Source organism: Phyllobates terribilis, unplaced genomic scaffold (assembly GCF_046119375.1).
Source record: "Phyllobates terribilis strain yellow unplaced genomic scaffold, ASM4611937v1 Scaffold_3__8_contigs__length_932513732, whole genome shotgun sequence".
In the NCBI taxonomy this organism is placed as follows: Eukaryota; Metazoa; Chordata; class Amphibia; order Anura; family Dendrobatidae; genus Phyllobates; species Phyllobates terribilis.
In genome coordinates, this window is record NW_027362763.1 from 397,913,061 (window position 1) to 397,933,955 (window position 20,895).

At 46.9% G+C, this 20,895-nt stretch overlaps 1 protein-coding gene across 7 annotated transcripts in view; it reads right to left on the reverse strand.

The window, feature by feature from the left end:
* The window catches only part of ASRGL1 (asparaginase and isoaspartyl peptidase 1), a 66,757-nt gene that overhangs the window by 19,611 nt on the left and 26,251 nt on the right, over positions 1–20,895 (reverse strand). For all 7 annotated transcript variants that reach the window (XM_073675522.1, XM_073675521.1, XM_073675519.1 and 4 more), the window contains 2 exons: positions 14,777–14,931; positions 5,037–5,155 (listed from right to left, as the gene is read on the reverse strand). In XM_073675522.1, the coding sequence (XP_073531623.1) occupies positions 5,037–5,155; positions 14,777–14,931 (274 nt within the window). The remainder of the gene's footprint in view (positions 1–5,036; positions 5,156–14,776; positions 14,932–20,895) is intronic.

A 20,895-nucleotide genomic window follows, 5' to 3' on the forward strand; every position in this document is an offset into this window, starting at 1 on the left:
AAAAAGAAAAAGTATGGTAGTAAAGTAAAAAAAAAAAAAAAATGAAAATCGTAGGACTATATGGGCAGAGGGTATGTGGGCTCTATTTGTCACTATTAGGGCATAGACACACAGCCGTATAACTCGTGCGAGGATCGCATCACACTGAACGGACTGGCCGGCACCTCTCCTGACCTGAACATGACAGCATGATGGATTTCTAGGCAGCTGTCAAGCTCAGGTCAGGAGAGCAGACAGCCAGTACGAGGATTATGATGTGATCCTCGCACGAGAAATACGGCAGTCTGTTTATTATTTAACACTGAAAGGCAATGTGTCTGACAGTCATTTCAATGGCAGTCATTCATGGCAGGAGTCAGATAACCAACACTTTGTACTCTCTTCTAACTATGTACTTTTTCCTGCGCCCATATTCCTGTTTGCTTTTTTCATCCACATTCACCGCCCCATCCCCCCTCCATCACCACTCATCCACATCTGCCCCTCTCTCATGTACAGCTCCCATGCTCTTTTTAATTTTCTGAAAAATCTCACTCTATCTTATCCAAAGATATTGCACAAGAAACCATGTCACAAATCCAAAAACTATCTGCTCTCTCTTTTTATTGCTACTACTCACTTCAGGGGATATCTCTCGTAACCCCGGTCCACCCTTCGCCAACCTCAACCCCTCTTCCATCTCACATCGAAACTCTGCTAACCTTATTAACATCAGTTGTACGCCATCTCCCTCCTTCAATTGTGCACTGTGGAATCCACGGTCTGTATGCAACAAGCTTTCTTTCCTGCACAATAACTTTCTGACCAACTCTCTCAATCTGCTGGCCCTGTATCCAAGATTCTGACCCTGCCGCTATTTCTCATGGCGGCTTGCATTTTTCCCATTCCCCAAGACCTGCAAACAGACTTGGTGGTGGAGTCGGCTTACTCCTGTCCCCAGAATGCACTCTTTCCCTTCACTCTTCCCCTTCTTTTGAGGTTCACACCATCAGGCTCTTCCATCCCCTCTCCCTCAGAGTAGAGGTTGTATACCTTCCCAAAGGCTCACCCACCCAGTGAGCCTGTGGGACCATTTTTCTGTCTGGCTGCCGCACTTCATGTCCTCAAAATTACCAACCCTTTTCCTGGGAGACTTCAACATCCCCATAAACAGCCCCACCTCCTCATCCGCATCCCAGCTTCTATCTTTAACCACTTCTCTTGGCCTCTCACAGCTTTCAACCTCTGAGACACACAAAGACGGAAACACCGTTGATCTGGTCTTTGTACGTCTTTGTTCAATCCCCTATCTAGATCTATTTATTTATTTTACTCATTTATATAGCACCATTAATTCCACAGCGCTTTACAGACATTATGGGCACTGTCCATATTGGGGCTCACAATCGAGATTCCCTATCAGTATGTCTTTGGAATGTGGGAGGAAACCGGAGAACCCGGAGGAAACCCACGCAAACACAGGGAGAACATACAAACTCCTTGCAGATGTTGTCCTTGGTGGGATTTGAACACAGGTCCCCAGCACTGCAAGGCTGCAGTGCTAACCACTGAGCCACCGTGCTGCCCCTGATAACTCCCCTCTTCCCCTCTCTGAGCATAACATTCTCTCCTTCAGGCTCACAAATCCTCGCCCATCCCAGCACACTCCTACCTATCACACATTCAGAAATCTACAAGCCATTAACCCTCATACACTTACAGACTCCCTACACTCATCACTCTCCCCAATCTCCTCTTTTTCCTGTCCTTATCTGGCTGTAAATCACTACAATGAAACTCTCAGAAGCACCCTGGACCAAGTAGCACCCCTCACCTTCAGAACCTCTAAACACAGAGTAAAACAGCCCTGGCTCACATCGCAAACCAGACTTCTCCAGCGATGCTCTAGAAGTGCTGAACGCCTATGGAGGAAAACTTGCACACTAGAAAACTTTATCCACTATAAATTTATGTTAAAAACCTCTAACTCTGCCCTTCAACTCGCCAAACAGTCCTACTTCACCACCCTGATCTCATCACTATCCAACAACCCCAAAAAACTCTTCGACACCTTTCACTCCCTCCTCAGTCCTAAAGCGCAGGCCCCCATTACGGACATTTGTGCTAAGGACCTGGCCTCCTACTTCACAGAGAAAATGGACATCATCTGTCAGGAAATCAGCTCCCAGCCACCAAGTGCCGTGACTGCCGTGACTCCCATCCCTCCCCACATCTCCTCTGGATCACTCTCCACATTTTACCCAGTCACAGAAGAAGTCTCCAGGCTCCTCTCTTCTTCTCATCCCACTAGATGCACCACTGACCCCATTCCCTCACATCAACTCCAGTCTCTCTCTTCAGTTGTCATTGCTCACCTAACTAAAATCTTCAACCTCTCCCTTCTGGTATCTTCCCCTCCTCCTTCAAACAATCCATTACTCCACTATTAAAAAAGCCCTCTCTTGACCCTTCCTGCACAAACAACTACAGACCAGTTTCCAATCATCCCTAAATCTCTAAACTTTTGGAGTGCCTGGTCTACTCCCCCTTACCCGTTACCTCTCCATTCACTCTCTTCTAGACCCATCACAGTCCAGCTTCCGCCCCCTACATTCGACAGAAACAGCACTCAAAGAAACCAATGACCTTCTGACAGAAAAACGTAATGGGGACTTCTCTCTGCATATTCTTCTTGACCTCTCTGCAGCTTTTGACACCGTTGACCACCACCTCCTTCTCTCTATGCTCCACTCAATAGGCATAAAGGACACTGCTCTCTCCTGGTTCCTACCTATCTGACCGCTCTTTCAGTGTATCGTTCGCTGGCTCCACTTCTTCCCACCTTCCTCTCACTATTGAGGTTCCTCAGGGTTCAGTCCTTGAACCTCTTCTCTCTCTACATGGCCCCAATTGGACAGACCATCAGCAAATTTGGCTTTCAATAGCATCTTTATGCTGATTACACACGCCTTCATGGTAAAATAGCTTGTTTGGGCTAAAGAACACAAGGAATGGACATTAGACCAGTGGAAATCTGTGCTTTGGTCTGATGTGTCCAAATTTGAGATCTTTGGTTCCAACCACCGTGTCTTTGTGCGACGCAGAAAAGGTGAACAGATGGACTCTACATGCCTGGTTCCCACCGTGAAGCATGGAGGAGGAGGTGTGATGGTGTGGGGGGTGCTTTGCTCGTGACACTGTTGGGGATTTATTCAAAATTGAAGGCATACTGAACCAGCATGGCTACCACAGCATCTTGCAGCGGCATGCTATTCCATCCAGTTTGCGTTTAGTTGGACCATTATTTATTTTTCAACCTGACAATGACCCCAAACACACCTCCAGGCTGTGTAAGGGCTATTTGACCAAGCGGGAGAGTGATGGGGTGCTACGCCAGATGACCTGGCCTCCACGGTCACCAGACCTGAACCCAATCGAGATGGTTTGGGGTGAGCTGGACCGCAGAGTGAAGGCAAAAGGGCCAACAAGTGCTAAGCATCTCTGGGAACTCCTTCAAGATTGTTGGAAGACCATTTCCGGTGACTACCTCTTGAAGCTCATCAAGAGAATGCCAAGAGTGTGCAAAGCAGTCATCAAAGCAAAGGGTGGCTACTTTGAAGAACCTAGAATATAAGACATATTTTCAGTTGTTTCACACTTTTTTGTTAAGTATATAATTCCACATGTGTTAATTCATAGTTTTGATGCCTTCAGTGTGAATGTACAATTTTCATAGTCATGCAAATACAGAAAAATCTTTAAATGAAAAGGTGTGTCCAAACTTTTGGTCTGTACTGTATATTTTCAACTTTTATATTTTAAAAATTAAAAAAAAGAAAAATGGGCCGATGTAAAAGTTTGGGCACCCTGCATGGTTAGTACCTAGTAGCACTCCCTTTTGAAAATATCACAGCTTGTAAAAGCTTTTTGTAGCCAGACAAGAGTCTTTCAGTTCTTGTTTGAGGGATTTTCATCCATTCTTCCTTGGAAAATTCTTCCAGTTCTGTGAGATTTTGAGGTCTAGCCACAGATTTTCAATGATGTTCAGATCAGAGGACTGTGAGGGCCATTGTAAAACCTTCAGCTTGCGCATTTGAGGTAGTCTATTGAGGATTTTGACTTGTGCTTAGGATCATTATCCATCCGTAGAAGCCATCGTCTTTTCAGGATAGTCCTACTCTGTCTAATATTAAAAACCTTACCATGTGTCAAAGTTGACCTCTGTGTGAATAAGGGCAGGCAAAGGACTGGGACCTGAACTGTGCAAACCTGGGTGTGGCCTCCCTTCTTAGAGCTGGATAATACATTTAAAAAGCTTTCTTTGGCTGGTGTTTACAGTTTGGGACGTTGTTTTTTTTGTCTGCCCCTATTCACACACAGGTCAATTTTGACACATGGTAAGGTTTTTAATATTAGGTTATCAAAAACAGTGTTACTAAGAACCCTATTTTATTTAAAAGCACTTTTGCTTTTTTAAACAGCAGGGTTTATGTTCATTTTTGCTTCTTGTAGTTTTTTTCTGATTCATGGCCATTGTGAAACATGCATTTATGTGCTGCATGTATACCAACTTAAACCAAGCTCAAATTTTGTGTTTCTTTGTATTTTTTGCATTCTGTGCAAACCAGGGTGTGACCTCCCTGCCAAGAGCTGGATAATATATTTAGAAAGCTTCCCTTGGCTGGTGTCCACAGTTCAGTACCCGGTCCTTTGTCTGCCCTTATTCACACACCTTTGTCTAATATTAAAAACCTTACCATGTGTCAGAGTAGGACTATCCTGAATGGGTTCACCTTGTCGTGGTGGGATAGCTTTCATACTATTTTTGATCAAAAACAGTGTTACTAAGAACCCTATTTTATTTAATTGCACTTTTGCTTTTTATTTAACAAGGTTTAGCTTTTGTTTTTTTTTTGTTTTTTTTTTTTTTATACACAAACTATGTGCAGTCTGAACCTTCAGTTATACTTCATCATCTTCTCCCTACTCATTGTTAATAAATGTACTATAGGTGAACAAGAAGTAGTGGACAGATGAAAAAGAAAAACGTATCTTACCTATACAGGCTGTATCACCCACACGTCCAACCATTTTATTCGTCATTCCACCAGTAGATGTTGCACAGGCCACGTTACCTTTACTGTCTATAGCAACAGCACCAACAGTTCCCAAACCTCTACAAACAAAGACATATTGCAGGTCAGTCAGGCAAACAATTAATGTAAAGAAGGCTCTGTTAATCTACAAAATGGACATTATAATTGCAATTGATTTGAAAACTATTGCCTCCATTAAAATACAAATCCCTGGTAAAAACAAACCAAAAATTATATGGAGCTAGTTATTACCTTCTTAAAGAAAAGCAGTTATCATCACTAACAACATAGAAGAAATACTATAAGAAGTCAGTGAACAGCCCATGTAAGCCTCTATCATCATGATCTTTATTCTAACAGATGATTTTGTGGCACTTACTAATATATCATTATTACAACTTCTCTTCAGTCTTCCCATGTGCAGTGTTTTTCAATTATTAGGGGATTAGAGGAGCATGTCAGCAGACTTGCCTGTGGCCGGGCTTCAAAAGGAGACAGATTTTTGCTAAATGTATTGCTGTATACAGAACAAGCGATCAGAGGATCGCAGATTCGAGTGCCCCAAGGGGACTATTAAGAACAGTGAAAGGTAGAAAAATTGTTTTGTTTTTAAATATAAAAACAAAAAAAATTTGAAATCACTCCTTTTCCCAATTTAACAAAAAAAAAAAAATATATTATATATATATATATATATATATATATATATATATATATATATATATATATATATATATATATATATATATATATATATATATATATATATATCCGGGGATTCGTGTCTCTGTCTGAAGCCTCGATAGACTGTGCATGCGTGACGCGCAGTCTGGCTCCAGACAGAAGCAGGCATCCAGCCATTACAGGTAAGAGGTGTATGGCGCCGGAGATCGCAGTATGCGTAGACACTGAACGCACACCGCGATCTCCGGCGCCATACTTGCATACTTACCTGACCGGGAGGAGCGTTGCCGCGGCGCCTCTCTTCGCCGGAGACAGGAGCAGGAGTGAGGCGTCGGATCGGCGCGTGCGCACAGAGCTATCCGGCGCCATTTTACTGAAGACACATTTGTCTTCAGAAAAATGGCGCTGGACAGCGCGGTGCTCCGGCGCCACATTCCTCCCCCGGCCTCCGGCAGAACAGGACGCTGCAGCGCTGGAGTACAGAGAAGAAAGGTGAGTATAACGGTTTATTTTTTTTTGTATGTGTACAGTGTGAAAGTGGTGAGAGGACAATGTATATACCAGGATTGTTAGGTCAGGTGTACCACACATACCAGGATTGGGGGGGAATGAGGGGTACCACACATACCAGGATTGGGGGGGGATGAGGGGTACCACACATACCAGGATTGGGGGGGGATGAGGGGTACCACACATACCAGGGTTGGGGGGATGAAGGATACCACACATACCAGGATTGGGGGGGGGGGATGAGGGGTACCACACATACCAGGATTGGGGAGGATGAGGGGTACCACACATACCAGGGTTGGGGGGGATGAGGGGTACCACGCATACCAGGATTGGGGGGGGATGAGGGGTACCACGCATACCAGGATTGGGGGGGGTGAGGGGTACCACACATACCAGGATTGGGGGGGATGAGGGGTACCACACACCAGGGTTGGGGGGATGAAGGGTACCACACATACCAGGGTTGGGGGGGGATGAGGGGTACCACGCATACCAGGATTGGGGAGATGTGGGGAGCCACGCATACCAGGGTTGGGGGGGTGAGGGGAGCCACGCATACCAGGATTGGGGGGATGAAGGGAGCCACGCATACCAGGATTGGGGGGATGAGGGGAGCCACACATACCAGGATTGGGGGGGGATGAGGGGTACCACACATACCAGGATTGGGGAGGATGAGGGGTACCACACATGCCAGGATTGGGGGGGGGTGAGGGGTACCACACATACCAGGGTTGGGGGGATGAAGGGTACCACACATACCAGGGTTGGGGGGGATGAGGGGTACCACGCATACCAGGGTTGGGGGGATGTGGGGTACCACGCATACCAGGGTTGGGGGGATGTGGGGTACCACGCATACCAGGATTGGGGATATGTGGGGAGCCACGCATACCAGGGTTGGGGGGGGTGAGGGGAGCCACGCATACCAGGATTGGGGGGATGAGGGGAGCCACGCATCCCGGGATTGGGGATGAGGGGAGCCACGCATACCGTGAGTAGGGATGAGGGGCAGCACATACTCAGCATGGGAGACCATATACCAATAAAAATGCTCGCCACCCGGGCGTAGAACGGGTTCAATAGCTAGTATGTATACACACACATATACACATACAGGGTGGTCCAAAAGTATGTGGACAGAAAGTGTAATAAAGTTATGAAGGGGGAGATTTATCAAACATGGTGTAAAGTGAAACTGGCTCAGTTGCCCTTAGCAACCAATCAGATTCCACTTTTCATTCCTCACAGGTCCACCAGAAGAGCCTCTTTGGAATTGGGAATTTCACGAGTTTCTATCATGCGAATCCTGAAATCTATTGGGTGGAAAGCTTATCGTCCACGTCTAATTCATGGTTTATTGGAGGATGATCCAGACAGACGGCTGCAATTTAGTGAGATTATGCTTAACGAAATTGAAGAAAATCCAGTAATTTTAGATAACATTATGTGGAGTGATGAAGCTTCTTTCAAATTATCCGGCCATATTAACAGACATAATTGTATTTACTGGTATAATGAGAACATGCATTTAACATTAGAGCAACAACTAAATGAGCCTGGTGTCAATGTTTGGGGTGGTATTTCAAGTTTTGGTGTTTATGACCAATATTTTTTGATGGAAGAGTCACAGGAGATAAGTATCTCGAAATTCTAATGAATCAAGTTGTTCCCCAGTTACAGCAACAGCCTAATTCACATGACCTTTATTTCCAACAAGATGGGGCCCCTCCACATTATTCAAGAGTAGTCCGCAAGTATCTTGATGAAACATTTCCTAATAAATGGATTGGCCGAAGAGGTCCACTTGATTGGCCGGCACATTCACCAGACTTGACCCCAATGGATTTTTTCTTTTGGGGAGTACTCAAGGACAAAATATAAAAATAATTAACCCAGTTGGTAAACGGCGAAAACAAAAAGAGGAAAAAAAAAAAAAAAATAAAAAAAAAATCACCCAATATTATGGGTTTCTTTGGTTGCCGCATTTCCATTAAAAAATGCTATAACAAGCGATCAAAACAAAAATCTATCCCAAAATGGTATCAAAAATTCTCTCACCCCGCAAAAAACAAGCCATCAAACAACTTCATCAACCGAAAAATAAAAACATTACAGGTCTCGGAAATTGGTGACAACCCCCCAATTTTTTTTTTGTTTTGCAAGATTTTTCTTCACCACTGAAATAATAAAACTGGACATGTTTTGTATGACTAATGATACTGATGAGCAGACTCATATTTTGAAGTCATATTTACTACTAAATGTACACCATAAAAACAATTCACAAAACACAAATGTCAAAATTGTGTTTTGTTTTTTTCACAATTTCTCCCCACTTGGAATTTTTTCCCCATTTTCCAGTACACCATGTGGTAAAATGAATGGTGTCAGTCAAAAGTATAACTCGTCCAGCAAAAAAAACAAGCCCTCATATGTCTATGTGGGTGCTCGTTTCAAGTGATGAGCATAATAGAAGTCAATGGGAAACTCAAGCATTTTTTGCGGCAGACCCCATCAGGAGGTCAGGGGGGCTGAAAAAAAAAAAAAAAAAAAATCTGCATCTCTGACTCCCAGGTCGCTGCTGGGAACAAAGTTGTCAGAGTATTACGCCACTTTTACGCCCGGTCTCAGCTCTTCCCGATTGCCCTTGTGCAGTGGCAATTGGTAATATATTTTGGGGTTGACGACAGCTTTGATTTGTCAAAAATCACAGCTGGCATCAACCCCTGGGGTTAATAATGGAGTAGTGTCTGTCAGACACCTCCATTACAAACCCAGTAAGAAAATAAAAATACTTTATTAACAAAAACACCCCCAGACAAAATGCCCTACTTCTCCCATTTATTAAAAAAACAAAAAACAAAACACAACTCCCATGCAGTTCCAAACTTGTCCAAAGAACCCACGCCGTCTGAAGTGCATGGAGCGCCGTAACAACACCCCAAAGACTTTTGCAGCCCCCACTGCTGGGCGCGCTGCTCTGTGAGGCCAGCCGGCTATAAACAGATGTAACTTCAGTGAGATTACATCAGCTACCAACCGCCTGGGTCTCATGGAGCACCATGAACAGCAGTCCGCGTGACTTGGTGGAATCGCTGTGGTATGTCAAACTGCCGGACTGCGCTGCCGCCGTGTCACGCAGAGAGCATTCCAACGTACTACAGCGATTCCTCCGGGTCACGCGGACGGCGCTCTACGTGACTCAGCAATTGTGAGGCCCCGTAACGTTAAGGGAGTCTTTAAGGGGGACTTTAAGGTTGCTGGAGTTTCCAGCTGCATGAACACCTGGAGGCTGTGAACTGTGGTAACCTTAGTTCACAGTCTCCAGGTGTCCCATCAGCTGGGAACTCCAGTAAACTTCAAGTCTCCCTTAAGGTTTCCGGGCTTCACAGCTGTCGCGAGACCCGGTGGCTGTGAACTCTGGTAACCTTAAGTAATCTGCATGGAGTCCCCCCCTTTTTTTAATAACCAGTCGAGGCAAAGCAAACAGCTGTGGGCTGATATTATCAGGCTGGGAAGGGCCATGGTTACTTGCCCCTTCCCAGTCTAAAAATACCGGCCGTCAGCCTTCCCAGAACTGGCACATCACATTAGATGCGCCAATACTGGTGCCCTGTCTCAGATTTTCCCAATTGCCCTGGTGTGGCGGCAATAGGATTAGGGGTTGATGTCAGCAGCTGGCGCTGACACCAAGCGCCCTGGGGTTAGTAACGGAGAGGTGTCAGTCAGTCGGCTTGCGCTGCTTTTCCGCTGGCTGCGACCATCTTCCTGCAGCCGTGATCTACAGGAAAATGGCCGCTTAGCTCCCAGTCTCCGCATGCGCCGGCTCGTGCAGCCATTTTCCTCTAGATCATGGCTTCAGGAAGATCACGCGGCCACCGGAAAAGCAGCGCATGCCACTCTGCCTCACCACCTACAGCCAGACACCGGTCCCACAGCATCTCACCTCTTCTGCTGTCGCCGGGTTCCTGAGAGAGGGAATGGAGGGCCCTGCTTCCTACGATCCTGCTCCACCACCACCTCAACTCCCCGCTGCTGGAGCACCCCAGGTCCGCAGCATTCCTCCACTTCTGCCGGCTTCCTGAGGGACCCTGCCTCCTGTGACTCCCGTCCCCCTATATACAAGTGCTTCTCACAAAATTAGAATATCATCAAAAAGTTAATTTATTTCAGTTCAATACAAAAAGTGAAACTCATATATTATATAGAGTCATTACAAACAGAGTGATCTATTTCAAGTGTTTATTTCTGTTAATGTTGATGATTGTGGCTTACAGCCAATGAAAACACAAAAGTCATTATCTCAGTAAATTAGAATACTTTATAACAGCTTGAAAAATGATTTTAAAATCCGAAATGTTGGCCTATTGAAATGATGTGTGTTCAGTAAATGCACTCAACACTTGGTCGTGGCTCCTTTTGCATCAATCACTGAATCAATGTGGCGTGGTATGGAGGCGATCAGCCTGTGGCACTGCTGAGGTATTATGGAAGCCCAGGTTGCTTTGATAGCAGCCTTCAGCTCGTCTGCATTGTTGGGTCAGGTGTCGCTCATCTTCCTCTTGACAATATCCCATAGATTCTCTATGGGGTTAAAGTCAGGCGAGTTTGTTGGCCAATCAAGCACAGTGATACTGCTGTTTTTAAACCAGGTTTTGGTACTTTTGGCAGTGTGAACAGGTGCCAAGTCCTGCTGGAGAATGAAATTTCCATGTCCAAAAAGCTTGTCGGCAGAGGGAAGCATGAAGTGCTCTAAAATTTTCTGGTAGACGGCTGCGCTGACTTTGGTCTTGATAAAACACAGTGGACCTACACCAGCAGATGACATGGCTCCCCATACCATCACTGATTGTGGAAACCTCACACTAGACCTCAAGCAGCTTGGATTGTGGCCTCTCCGCTCTTCCTCTAGACTCTGGAAGCTTGATTTCCAAATGAAATGCAAAATTTACTTTGCATTTACTTAGTATCAATGACTGCCTTCTGGACATCTGTCAAGTCAGCAGTCTTCCCCATGATTGTGGAGCCTACTGAAATAGACTAAGGGACTTTTTTAAACGCTTTGGAAGCCTTTGCAGGTGCTTGTTTATTCTAATATACTGAGATAATGACTTTTGTGTTTCCATTGGCTGTAAACCATAATCATCAACATTAACAGAAATAAACACTTGAAATAGGTCACTCTGTTTGTAATGACTCTATATAATATACGAGTTTCACTTTTTGTATTGAAGAACTGAAATAAATTAACTTTTTGATGATATTCTAATTTTGTGAGAAGCACCTGTACCTATTCAGACTTTAAGACGGACCCCCATCTTATAAAAAATATTTTTCCTATTTTACACCCCAAAATTTGGGGTGCATCTTATAGTCCAAAAAATACGGTATTCCCTTTAACCTCTTCACCCCCGGGCGATTTCCTGTTTTTTCACCCCTTCTTCCAAGAGCCATAACTTTTTTTTTTTTTCGCCCATCAATACAGCCATATGAGGGCTTGTTTTTTGCGGGACAAGTTATACTTTTGAATGACACTATTGATTTTACTATACAGTGTACTGGAAAAAGGGGAAAAAAAAATCCAAGGGCTGTGAAATTGCAAAAAAAGTACAATTCCACAATTGTTTTGTTTTTTTTTATTTACCAGATGTTAAATTTAATTGGTAATATAATAATAATAATAATAATAATAATAATAATAATGAGCACGAAGAAACCAAATATATGTAGATTTTTTTTTTTTTAAGTGGTGGGGAAAAAAAATCTGAAATTTGAATGAAAATATTTTTTTTGCGTTTGTTGCCAATTTCTGAGACCCGTAACATTCTCATTTTTCGGGATCTGGGGTTGGGTGAGGGCTTATTTTTTGTGCCCTGAGCTGACATTTTTTTATTGATACCATTTTGGAGTAGATACAATGTTCTGATCGCCTCTCATTGCATTTTATTGCAACGTTGCGGCCACACAAAAAAAAAAAAAAAAATTATGCCATTTTGATTTTTTTCTTGCTACACCGTTTACCAATCTAATTTACTTTATATTTTGATAGATCGGAATTCAGAGATACCAGCGATTATTTGCATGGCCTCCTCATTCCCCAATCCTGATATGCATGACCCCTTCATCCCCAATCCTGGTATGCATCACGCCCCTCATCCCCAATCCTGGTATATATGGCACCCCTCATCCCCCAAATCCTGGTATGTATGGCACCCCTCATCTCCCAATCCTGGTAGGTATGGCACTCCTCATCCCCCAATTCTGGTATGTATGGCACTCCTCATCCCCCAATTCTGGTATGTATGGCACTCCTCATCCCCCAATTCTGCGTGCGGATTGTACATGCGTTTTCCTGCCAGGGACATGCGGATGTGAAGCGTTCTTCACATGCATTTCCGCATGCGGGTTGACAAGCGCTTTCCAAGCGATTTTAGCATCACTTGGAAAGTGCTTGACAACTTGGTCACACTATATAAATCCATGCAACTGGCATGGATTTATATAGTGTGACCTTAAAGAATGGTAAAAAAATAATCAAAAAATAAATCTATACTTACCTTCCGATGGCCCCTGCAGTCTTTACTCGCTCCGTCCTGGCTTGCCAGCAGCTCGCGGTACACTGAAGGACCTGCCGTCACATGACTAAATGACGTCAGCGCAGGTCCTTCAGTCCACCGCGATCTGCCGGCAAGGGAAGAGAAGGAGACCGGAGGCCATCAGAAGGTAAATATAATATTTATTTCTTATTTTATTCTTTTTTTTTACAGGTTCTATGGTACCCAGGTCCGGAGGGGAGTCTCCTCTCCCCCAAACCCGGGTACCATCCGCACATTGAAACGCTTGGATTCCGCATATACAAATCCAGTGATGCGGAATCCAAGCTTTCCAATGCAAGTCAATGGCGGCGAAAACGCAGCGCTTCCGCAAAATAATTGGTAGTGCTGCGTTTTTTTTCCGCAATGATAATCCGCATGTGCTGTGCACATGCTGCGGAAATTTCCGCTGCGGGTTATCATTGGGGAACATGGCAGGCCTTTTACCAAGCGTTTTTGAAGCGTTCTTGCCTCTGCAGAAACGCTTAAAAAACGCATCGTGGGCACACAGCCTCACAGTGAGCCAACGGTTTCCTGCGATGGCTGCCATTTAAATACAGAGATTGATAGTGGCATTTAAATGGTTTACAGCAGCAAGAACTCGGCAACAGCCGCGTCAGTTGGAGAAGTCCTTTTGCAGGAAGGGGTTAAAAGGGTTGTCCACTACTGGGGCAACTGCTTCTCAATCTGTAAGATTGCCCCCAGAAAAAGAAGAACACTTAGGGCCCATGCACACGACTGGATTATCTCAGACAAGCGATATCTGTGTTTTTCATGGATAGCACTCGAATCTATGATATTCTATGAGGCTGTGCAAATGTCTGATTTTTTTATATTGGACCAAAGAAAAAAAAAAAAAAGTCAGTCACATGTCCGATCAAAATCGGCAATGTAAATCTATGGGTCAGTTAAAAAATATGTGGTCTGATTTTCACAGACTGACAGAATGGAGAATTGTTTTGATAAAAACTGGTGCCACTGATCAGTCATCAGACCGCTTTTCTAGGATGGAGAGAAAATCGTTGTGTGACCCTACCCCTTTTACTCACATCCAGTGCCGGCGCCGTTCCAGCGGTGTCGGCACTGGCAACAACAGGGATCGCGAGACATTGTTACGTCACATAATCCCTGCAGTCAATCAGTGCTGGCTTCACTCTCCTCAACTTTGAGCAAATCACATATCCAGAGGAAGTGAGCTGCGGCTCTCTAACTTCATCCGGATGTATTTGATATGTCCGAAGGCAGGGAGAGTGAAGTCAGCGCTGATTAGCTGCAGGGATCATGTGACGTAACAATGTCAAGCGATCCCTAGGTGAGCCAGTGTAGACACCGTTGGAACAGCACTGGCGAGTATAAGAGAAGAGCCAGATGGCAGCATAACTCCAACAAGGAACGCAATGCTTAGATTAGCCATCTGCTTGGGTCGGGAGAGCTGACGGCCAGTCCGAGTATTGCGTTATGAGTATAACACCGGGTGACTTAGTTGACACACTTTTAATCAAAAAAAGCGTAAAAGCCATCAAACCGCATCAAGGAGTACCAAATCAGAATGGCTTCTCTCTAGTATTAAACCTCCCTATGTATCAGCAGGCCCTTGGGTACATGTTGTCGAGGTGGGATGGCCTTTTTTGATCAAAATAGTATCAACTGAGTACCCCATGTTATTTACATGTACTATTACTATTTATTTACTTACTGCAGGGTATTTGCTCATTTTGCTTTTATCCTAGGTTATGTAATCTGATTTTCCAAGCATTTTTTGAGCACCCCGAAATCAGATGACCTTCCCTAGTAAAAGGGGCAAAGCTTGCTGTATTTTGGTAAACCCCTGATAGCAGTCCAAGAAACTCTGGGGTTTCTGAGAACTCAATTTGGAAAAAACAGTTGTTTAAACAAAGTAAAGCTTACAATTGACATGCCACTGGGTTTGAACCAGGTGTTTGATTCTTCCTCCATCTCTCTCTTGACCGTTCAGTGATGAGTTGTTCACCTTTAATTTCCGGAATGCCTTGTGCCTTAGCAAAGAGAGATGCTCCTTTACACGTCAGAAGCATGTGATCTGTCTTAAAAAAAAAAAAAAAAAAAAGTAATTAAAGTACATTAAAAAAAAGAAAACAACAATATGCAGCTTGACAGAGAAGACAGCAGGAGTAGACACAGACACACCCCACCTTCCTGTGGTCTATCTGGGTGCTTCTGTTGCTAGTTACCCTTAATAACAAGCAGCAATTTTGGACAGAAGAGCGATAACTCATGATCAGCACTTTGGACCCATCTTTAATAGGCAAGACATTATTTTGCAATAGAGTAATTGGTAGGTTTAGCACCTTATCCATTAAATCAAATCGAAATAAAGTAGTCTTTTAAACCAAGTACATTAAATAAATGGAAATATTAAAGCGATTATCTGAACATATGAAAAATACCGGAATGTGTCCGAATGCTCATACGATGATACCACCACAGCTCAGAAGTAGTCATTTGTAATTTTTATCATGAGGCTCAGTTGTTTTTTTGCACTGCCAGGGTTGCCAACAGCAGGATTACAAATGCAATGACAGTTCCTGAGATTCCTCTCCCCTCTCACAGACATTGCCTCCATGCCTTAAAGAGGTATTCCCATATCCAAGATCCTGTCCCAATATGTATTAGGTGTAATAATGATAATATTAGCAAATGCCCCCAATTAGAAATGTAGTATAGTTCTTCTGATTCGCTATGTCTCTTTCCTCATGCGCAGGCATTGCAGGAGCTTAGGTATCCATGGTTATGATCACTGATATAGTGACAGTTAGCTAGTTGTCATAACCATGGATACCTAAGGTCTTGCAATGCCTGTACATGAGGAAAGAAATAGCAAATCAGAAAAAGACGGATTTTGGTAAGAACTTGCGACACCACTTTAGGTAAAAAATCTCTACGGGTACGAAGCACCACACGATCCGGAAGAAATTCCAGAAAAGGTGGCGAGCAAGACAGTGCCGCCAACTCCGAAACCCTTCTCAAAGAGGTGACCGCTACCAGGAAGGCCACCTTCCAAGAAAGGAAGTAAAGCGTAGCCGAATCCATAGGCTCAAATGGCCCATGCTGAAGAGCTTCCAGGACTAGATTAAGCCGCCAAGGAGCCACAACCGCCCTCCGAGGTGGAAACTGACGAGCAACCCCACGAAAAAAAGAACGCACGTCCCTACGTGAAGCAATAGCCCTTCGAAAAAGCGCGGATAGAGCAGATACCTGACCTCGCAAGGTACCAACTGCTAGACCCTTGGCCAAACCATATTGCAGAAAAGCCAAGAAGTTGGGGATGGAAAAAACCCTCGGGGTCCTTGATGATCCAGAACACCAAGAATAAATAGACTCCCAAGTTCTGTGATAAATCCTAGTCGTAGCTGGACCTCTGGCCGCCCGCAAGGTAGAAATAACCTCGGACGAAAAACCACGACGGTTCAAGATCTCGGTCTCAAGTGCCACGCCGTCAAACAAAGTGACTTCAGGTCCGGATGACGAATGGGCCCTTGGATTAACAGGTCCGGGCGAAGAGGCAGAGGAAACGGAGGCACCGCCAGAAGAGACACCAGCGTCGAATACCACGTCCTCCGTGGCCAATCCGGCCCTACCAAAATTGCTGGTACTCGTTCGAGTTTGATCCGCCGAATCACCAAGGGAAGTAAGGATACTGGCGGAAACACATAGATCAGCTCGAACTGGTCCCACGGGGCCACTAGAGCATCTACCGCCACAGCCTCCGGGTCCCTGTACCTGGACATGAAAGTCGGAATCCTGGCGTTCAGCCTGGATGCCATCAAGTCCACCTGAGGTGTCCCCCACCGGGAGCACAGCAGTGCAAACACCTCCGGATGGAGACTCCATTCCCCCGGATCCACCTGCTCGCGACTGAGGAAGTCCGCCGAGATATTCAGCACACCTGGGATATGAATCGCAGAAATGGCCGGAACCCTGGACTCGGCCCAAACCAGGATCCGAGAGACCTCCATCATGAGTCTGGAACTCCTCGTCCCGCCCTGATGGTTGATATATGCGACAGCCGTCGCATTGTTCGACTGAATCCGGACCGGCAGACCGCTCAAAAGGACCGTCCAATGTCGGAGGCAGAGAAAAATTGCTCTCAACTCCAGAATGTTGATCGGTAGAGACGACTCCTCTGACGACCAGACTCCCTGAACCCAGAGGTCGTTCCAAACCCCCCACCAGCCAGTCAGGCTGGCATCAGTGGAAATCACCGACCACCTTGGGAGAAGAAAGGATTTCCCCAGGGATAGAGTTTCCGGACATAACCACCATCCAAGAGACTCTCGCACCCTGCGGGAGATAACGATAGAGCGATCCAGTGAAGTCGGCGATCGATCCCAACTGGTCAGAATAAGATTTTGGAGATCCCGGGAATGAAATTGTGCAAACGGTACGGCTTCCATTGCCGCCACCATCAGACCCAGAAGGCGCATGCATTCCCGAAGGGACATTGCCATCGCCGACCTCATAGCCTGGACATGGCGACGAAGGTTCGCCTGTTTGTCCGGAGGCAGGGACACCACTGCCCGTACTGTGTCGAAATGCATCCCCAAGAACAGGATTGACTGCGTCGGTTCCAATGACAACTTCTTCCAATTGACCAACCACCCGAAGTCCTCCAGGTGCTGGAGGGAGAGATCGCGAGCAGTCATCGCCTCCTCCGCTGTGGGCGACACAATCAACAGGTCGTCCAGGTAGGGGAGAATCGTAACTCCTTGTTTTCGAAGAAGCGCCATGAGTGGCACCAGAATCTTAGTAAAAACCCTGGGTGCCGAGGCCAACCCGAATGGTAGGGCCACAAACTGGTAATGGGCCTGACCTATGGCGAAACGCAGGAAACGCTGGTGAGCCCTGCCGATAGGGACATGCAAATAGGCGTCGCGGATGTCGATCGACACCAAGAAATCGTACTGCGACAGAGCCGCTACGACAGAGCGGAGAGACTCCATGCGGAATTTCCGGGTCCGGACATGAAGATTCAAATCTTTGAGATCCAGGATGGGGCGAAACTTGTCCTCCTTTTTGGGGACCACAAAAAGGTTGGAGTAAAACCCCCTTCCCCGGTCCTCTGGCGGAACTGGAACCACCACACCCTGCTGCAGAAGAGTGTCTACCTCCCGCAGCAGTGCTGCAGCCAGCTTGGGCTCGGACGGGGTGCGTGACTGACCAAATCTGTCCGGGGGACGAGAGAGAAACTCTATGAAATAGCCTGCCCACATAACCCGCGTCACCCAGGCGTCCGAAATGTGGGACACCCAAATCGACCCGAATTGTAGCAGACGACCTCCGACCCGAGAGCCCTCGAGCGGATTCCTGGCGTCAGTCCGCCTTAGCGGGCTTTTTGTCAACCTCCCGTTTGTCCTGACGGAAATGTTGCTTCCAAGGAATACGGGATTTCTGGGTGGACTTCTTACCGGAAGACGAGGGACCACCCGATCCCCAAGAAGGCTGACCGAACCGCCCCCTGGTCCGAAAGGACAGACGACCACCACTGGCACTTGACCGGCCAGACGTGGAAGCCGCCGCCTTCCGCTGAGGCAAGGCAGCATCCTTAGCCTTGGCCTTAGCAATCAGCTCCGTGAGGTCCGAACCAAAAAGATGACCGCCTTTGTACGCTAGACTCAGCAAACCTTGTTTGGATACTGCGTCTCCAGTCCACTGTTTAAGCCACAGTGCTCTCCTGACTGTGACGGCCGAAGATTGAGCCCTGGACAGAACGGAAGCAGTATCCAGTACTGCGTCCCTGCCATAACGTGCCGCCTCTTCCAACAGCTGGAAAAGCCTTTCCACTTCCGAAAGAGGAGTTCCATCCTGCCATGCTGTCCGCAGCTGGTCCAACCACCGCAGAGAAGCCTCACCGGCCCACATGGCCCCCAAGGCCGCACGGAATCCATGACCCGCGGCCTCGTAGATGGCTAACTCCGTTCTTCTGTCCAGAGGTTCCTGAAGACTGGCCTTCCCTTTAACAGGAAGCAAGAAAGATTTGCTAAGCTGAGACAGAGGAACGTCCACTTCAGGGGAGGGAACCCAATTAGCGATCGTCTCCGTGGCGCAGGGATACAAGGCATCAAAAAAACGCATCCCCAGGAAGCGTTTATCCGGACACCGGCGTTCTTTCCCCACTGCCTCGTTAAGTTCATCATGCGCCGGTAATGTTGAACGAGCCCGAAGCGACTCCTGATACAGCCGGGCCGACTTGCCAGGCTTTGTCGGCTCTTCAGACAGCTGTAACGCTTCCCGCATGGCTCCAGTAAGAGCATCCACGCGGCCCGAAAGCGAAGCAGAACGACTCTGCCGATCCTCATCCTCAGAATCGGAGATTTCACCAACCGAGCTCGTTGGTGAACCCGAAGCCTCCGATGCACTGCGCGGAGGAGACAGCCCACCACAGTCCTGTGGCGCTTCTTGCCTCGTGGTGTCGGTTGCGATTTAGCTGACACCCAATGACCCAGGAGGTTGGAAAGACTGTCAATGGAGCGGGTGAGCGCCTCCACTTTAACATCACTAAGGGTCGAACTTGACGCCGTCGAAGACCTGGGTGCAACAGAGACGCGAGATCGATTCTGAAAAGGATCGGGAGAGAGGTCCGCGCCCCCTGGTCCCTGATCCAACATGCCTCCCACATCAGATGCCAGCATGTTAGAATGAGTATGGTAACCTAGGGTGTGCGAAAATAGCTAACAAAGCCTGTTTCCACAAAAAAATTCCTTTTTTTTTTTTTAAACTTTTAAGGCACTGAAGGGTTAAAACTCTCCCCTAGAGAGAGTTACCCTAGCCCTGCAGAGCAAAAGTTAACCCAACAAACTGGGGAGAAGCGCCCTCTGAACCAGAAGCGTGCACCCCCAGAAAGAGTTAACAGCTCTGTTGAGCAGACCCCTTCAGAAGGGGTTAATGCTGCTGACACACTAAATACCTCACTGCCTTAAGAGGTCAGAGAAGTGAAAGTGTCCAGAAAAGTGGTAGCGGCGAATAGCACCTTGCCTGCCTTAGCAGGACAGCCAAGGTGTTCTGTAATGGAAATAACAAAAGGGAACTTCTGCCTACAGGCAGAAGCGACTCACCAGTGCCGCGGTAACTGCTCCTTCTGAGCTGTGTGGTCGGTGAACGGGGAGCAGAGAGCAGGAGGTGCACGTGGAGGGAAGCCGGAAGGAGGGAGAGGGGCGGAGAGCTCAGCGCGCGCTAAGCCAGGAGCTTCCTGTCAGAACTACAATGACAGGAAGCCGAACGATGCGAAGCCCCGCCCCCCGAGCTCACTCACAGAGCCCGCGCTTAGAGAGAAAGCGCGCGCTCTCCTGAAGGCTTCCTGCCTAAAAGTGATGGCAGTAAGCCAAGATAATAAAGCCACGCCCCCCGTTCCAACGGAGCCGTGCTCCTCCGTCCCTGCTCCCCAGCCCCCAGGGTCAGAGAATGCAGCGGTGATCCTCATACACCGTCTGCAAATACAGAAAAGCAGAAAATCACCACATGAAATAACGGCGGCTGCCGCAGCTGAAGCACTCATACACAAAGCACTTACCCCGCTGTGCGCCACAGGGACCCCCAGGGATGTGTGGCGCTGTGGCCCTTGCTCCCCCCACGGCGGAGCACGCAGGGACCCCACAGGCCGTGTGCGTCTCCGCCAGGATGCGCCCTATGTCCCCCGGGGCTGGCAGGTTACTGCGGGGACCTCCTTAAGGGGTACGCAGGTCTGCCAGGGGAGGGCAGGGGTCCCGGCAGCGCAGAGACCCCCTGAGACCTCTAGACCACGGGGGGTCCAGGTCTCCTTTGGTAAAAATAAAAAATCTTCTGAGGAGCTGCAAAAGCAGCGACTATCCTCTGCGACCTCAAATTTCAGACTGGGGAACATGGGAGTAGGAGGAGCTTAAGTTGGAGGGGCCGGTCGTCACTTTTTTATAAATCTGAGGTGATCTATCCCTGTGGGGCTCCGCCTACCACTAGTAATGGATCTGTGTCTCCCTTCCTTCCCTTCGGCTGCTGAAAACTATACTACATTTCTA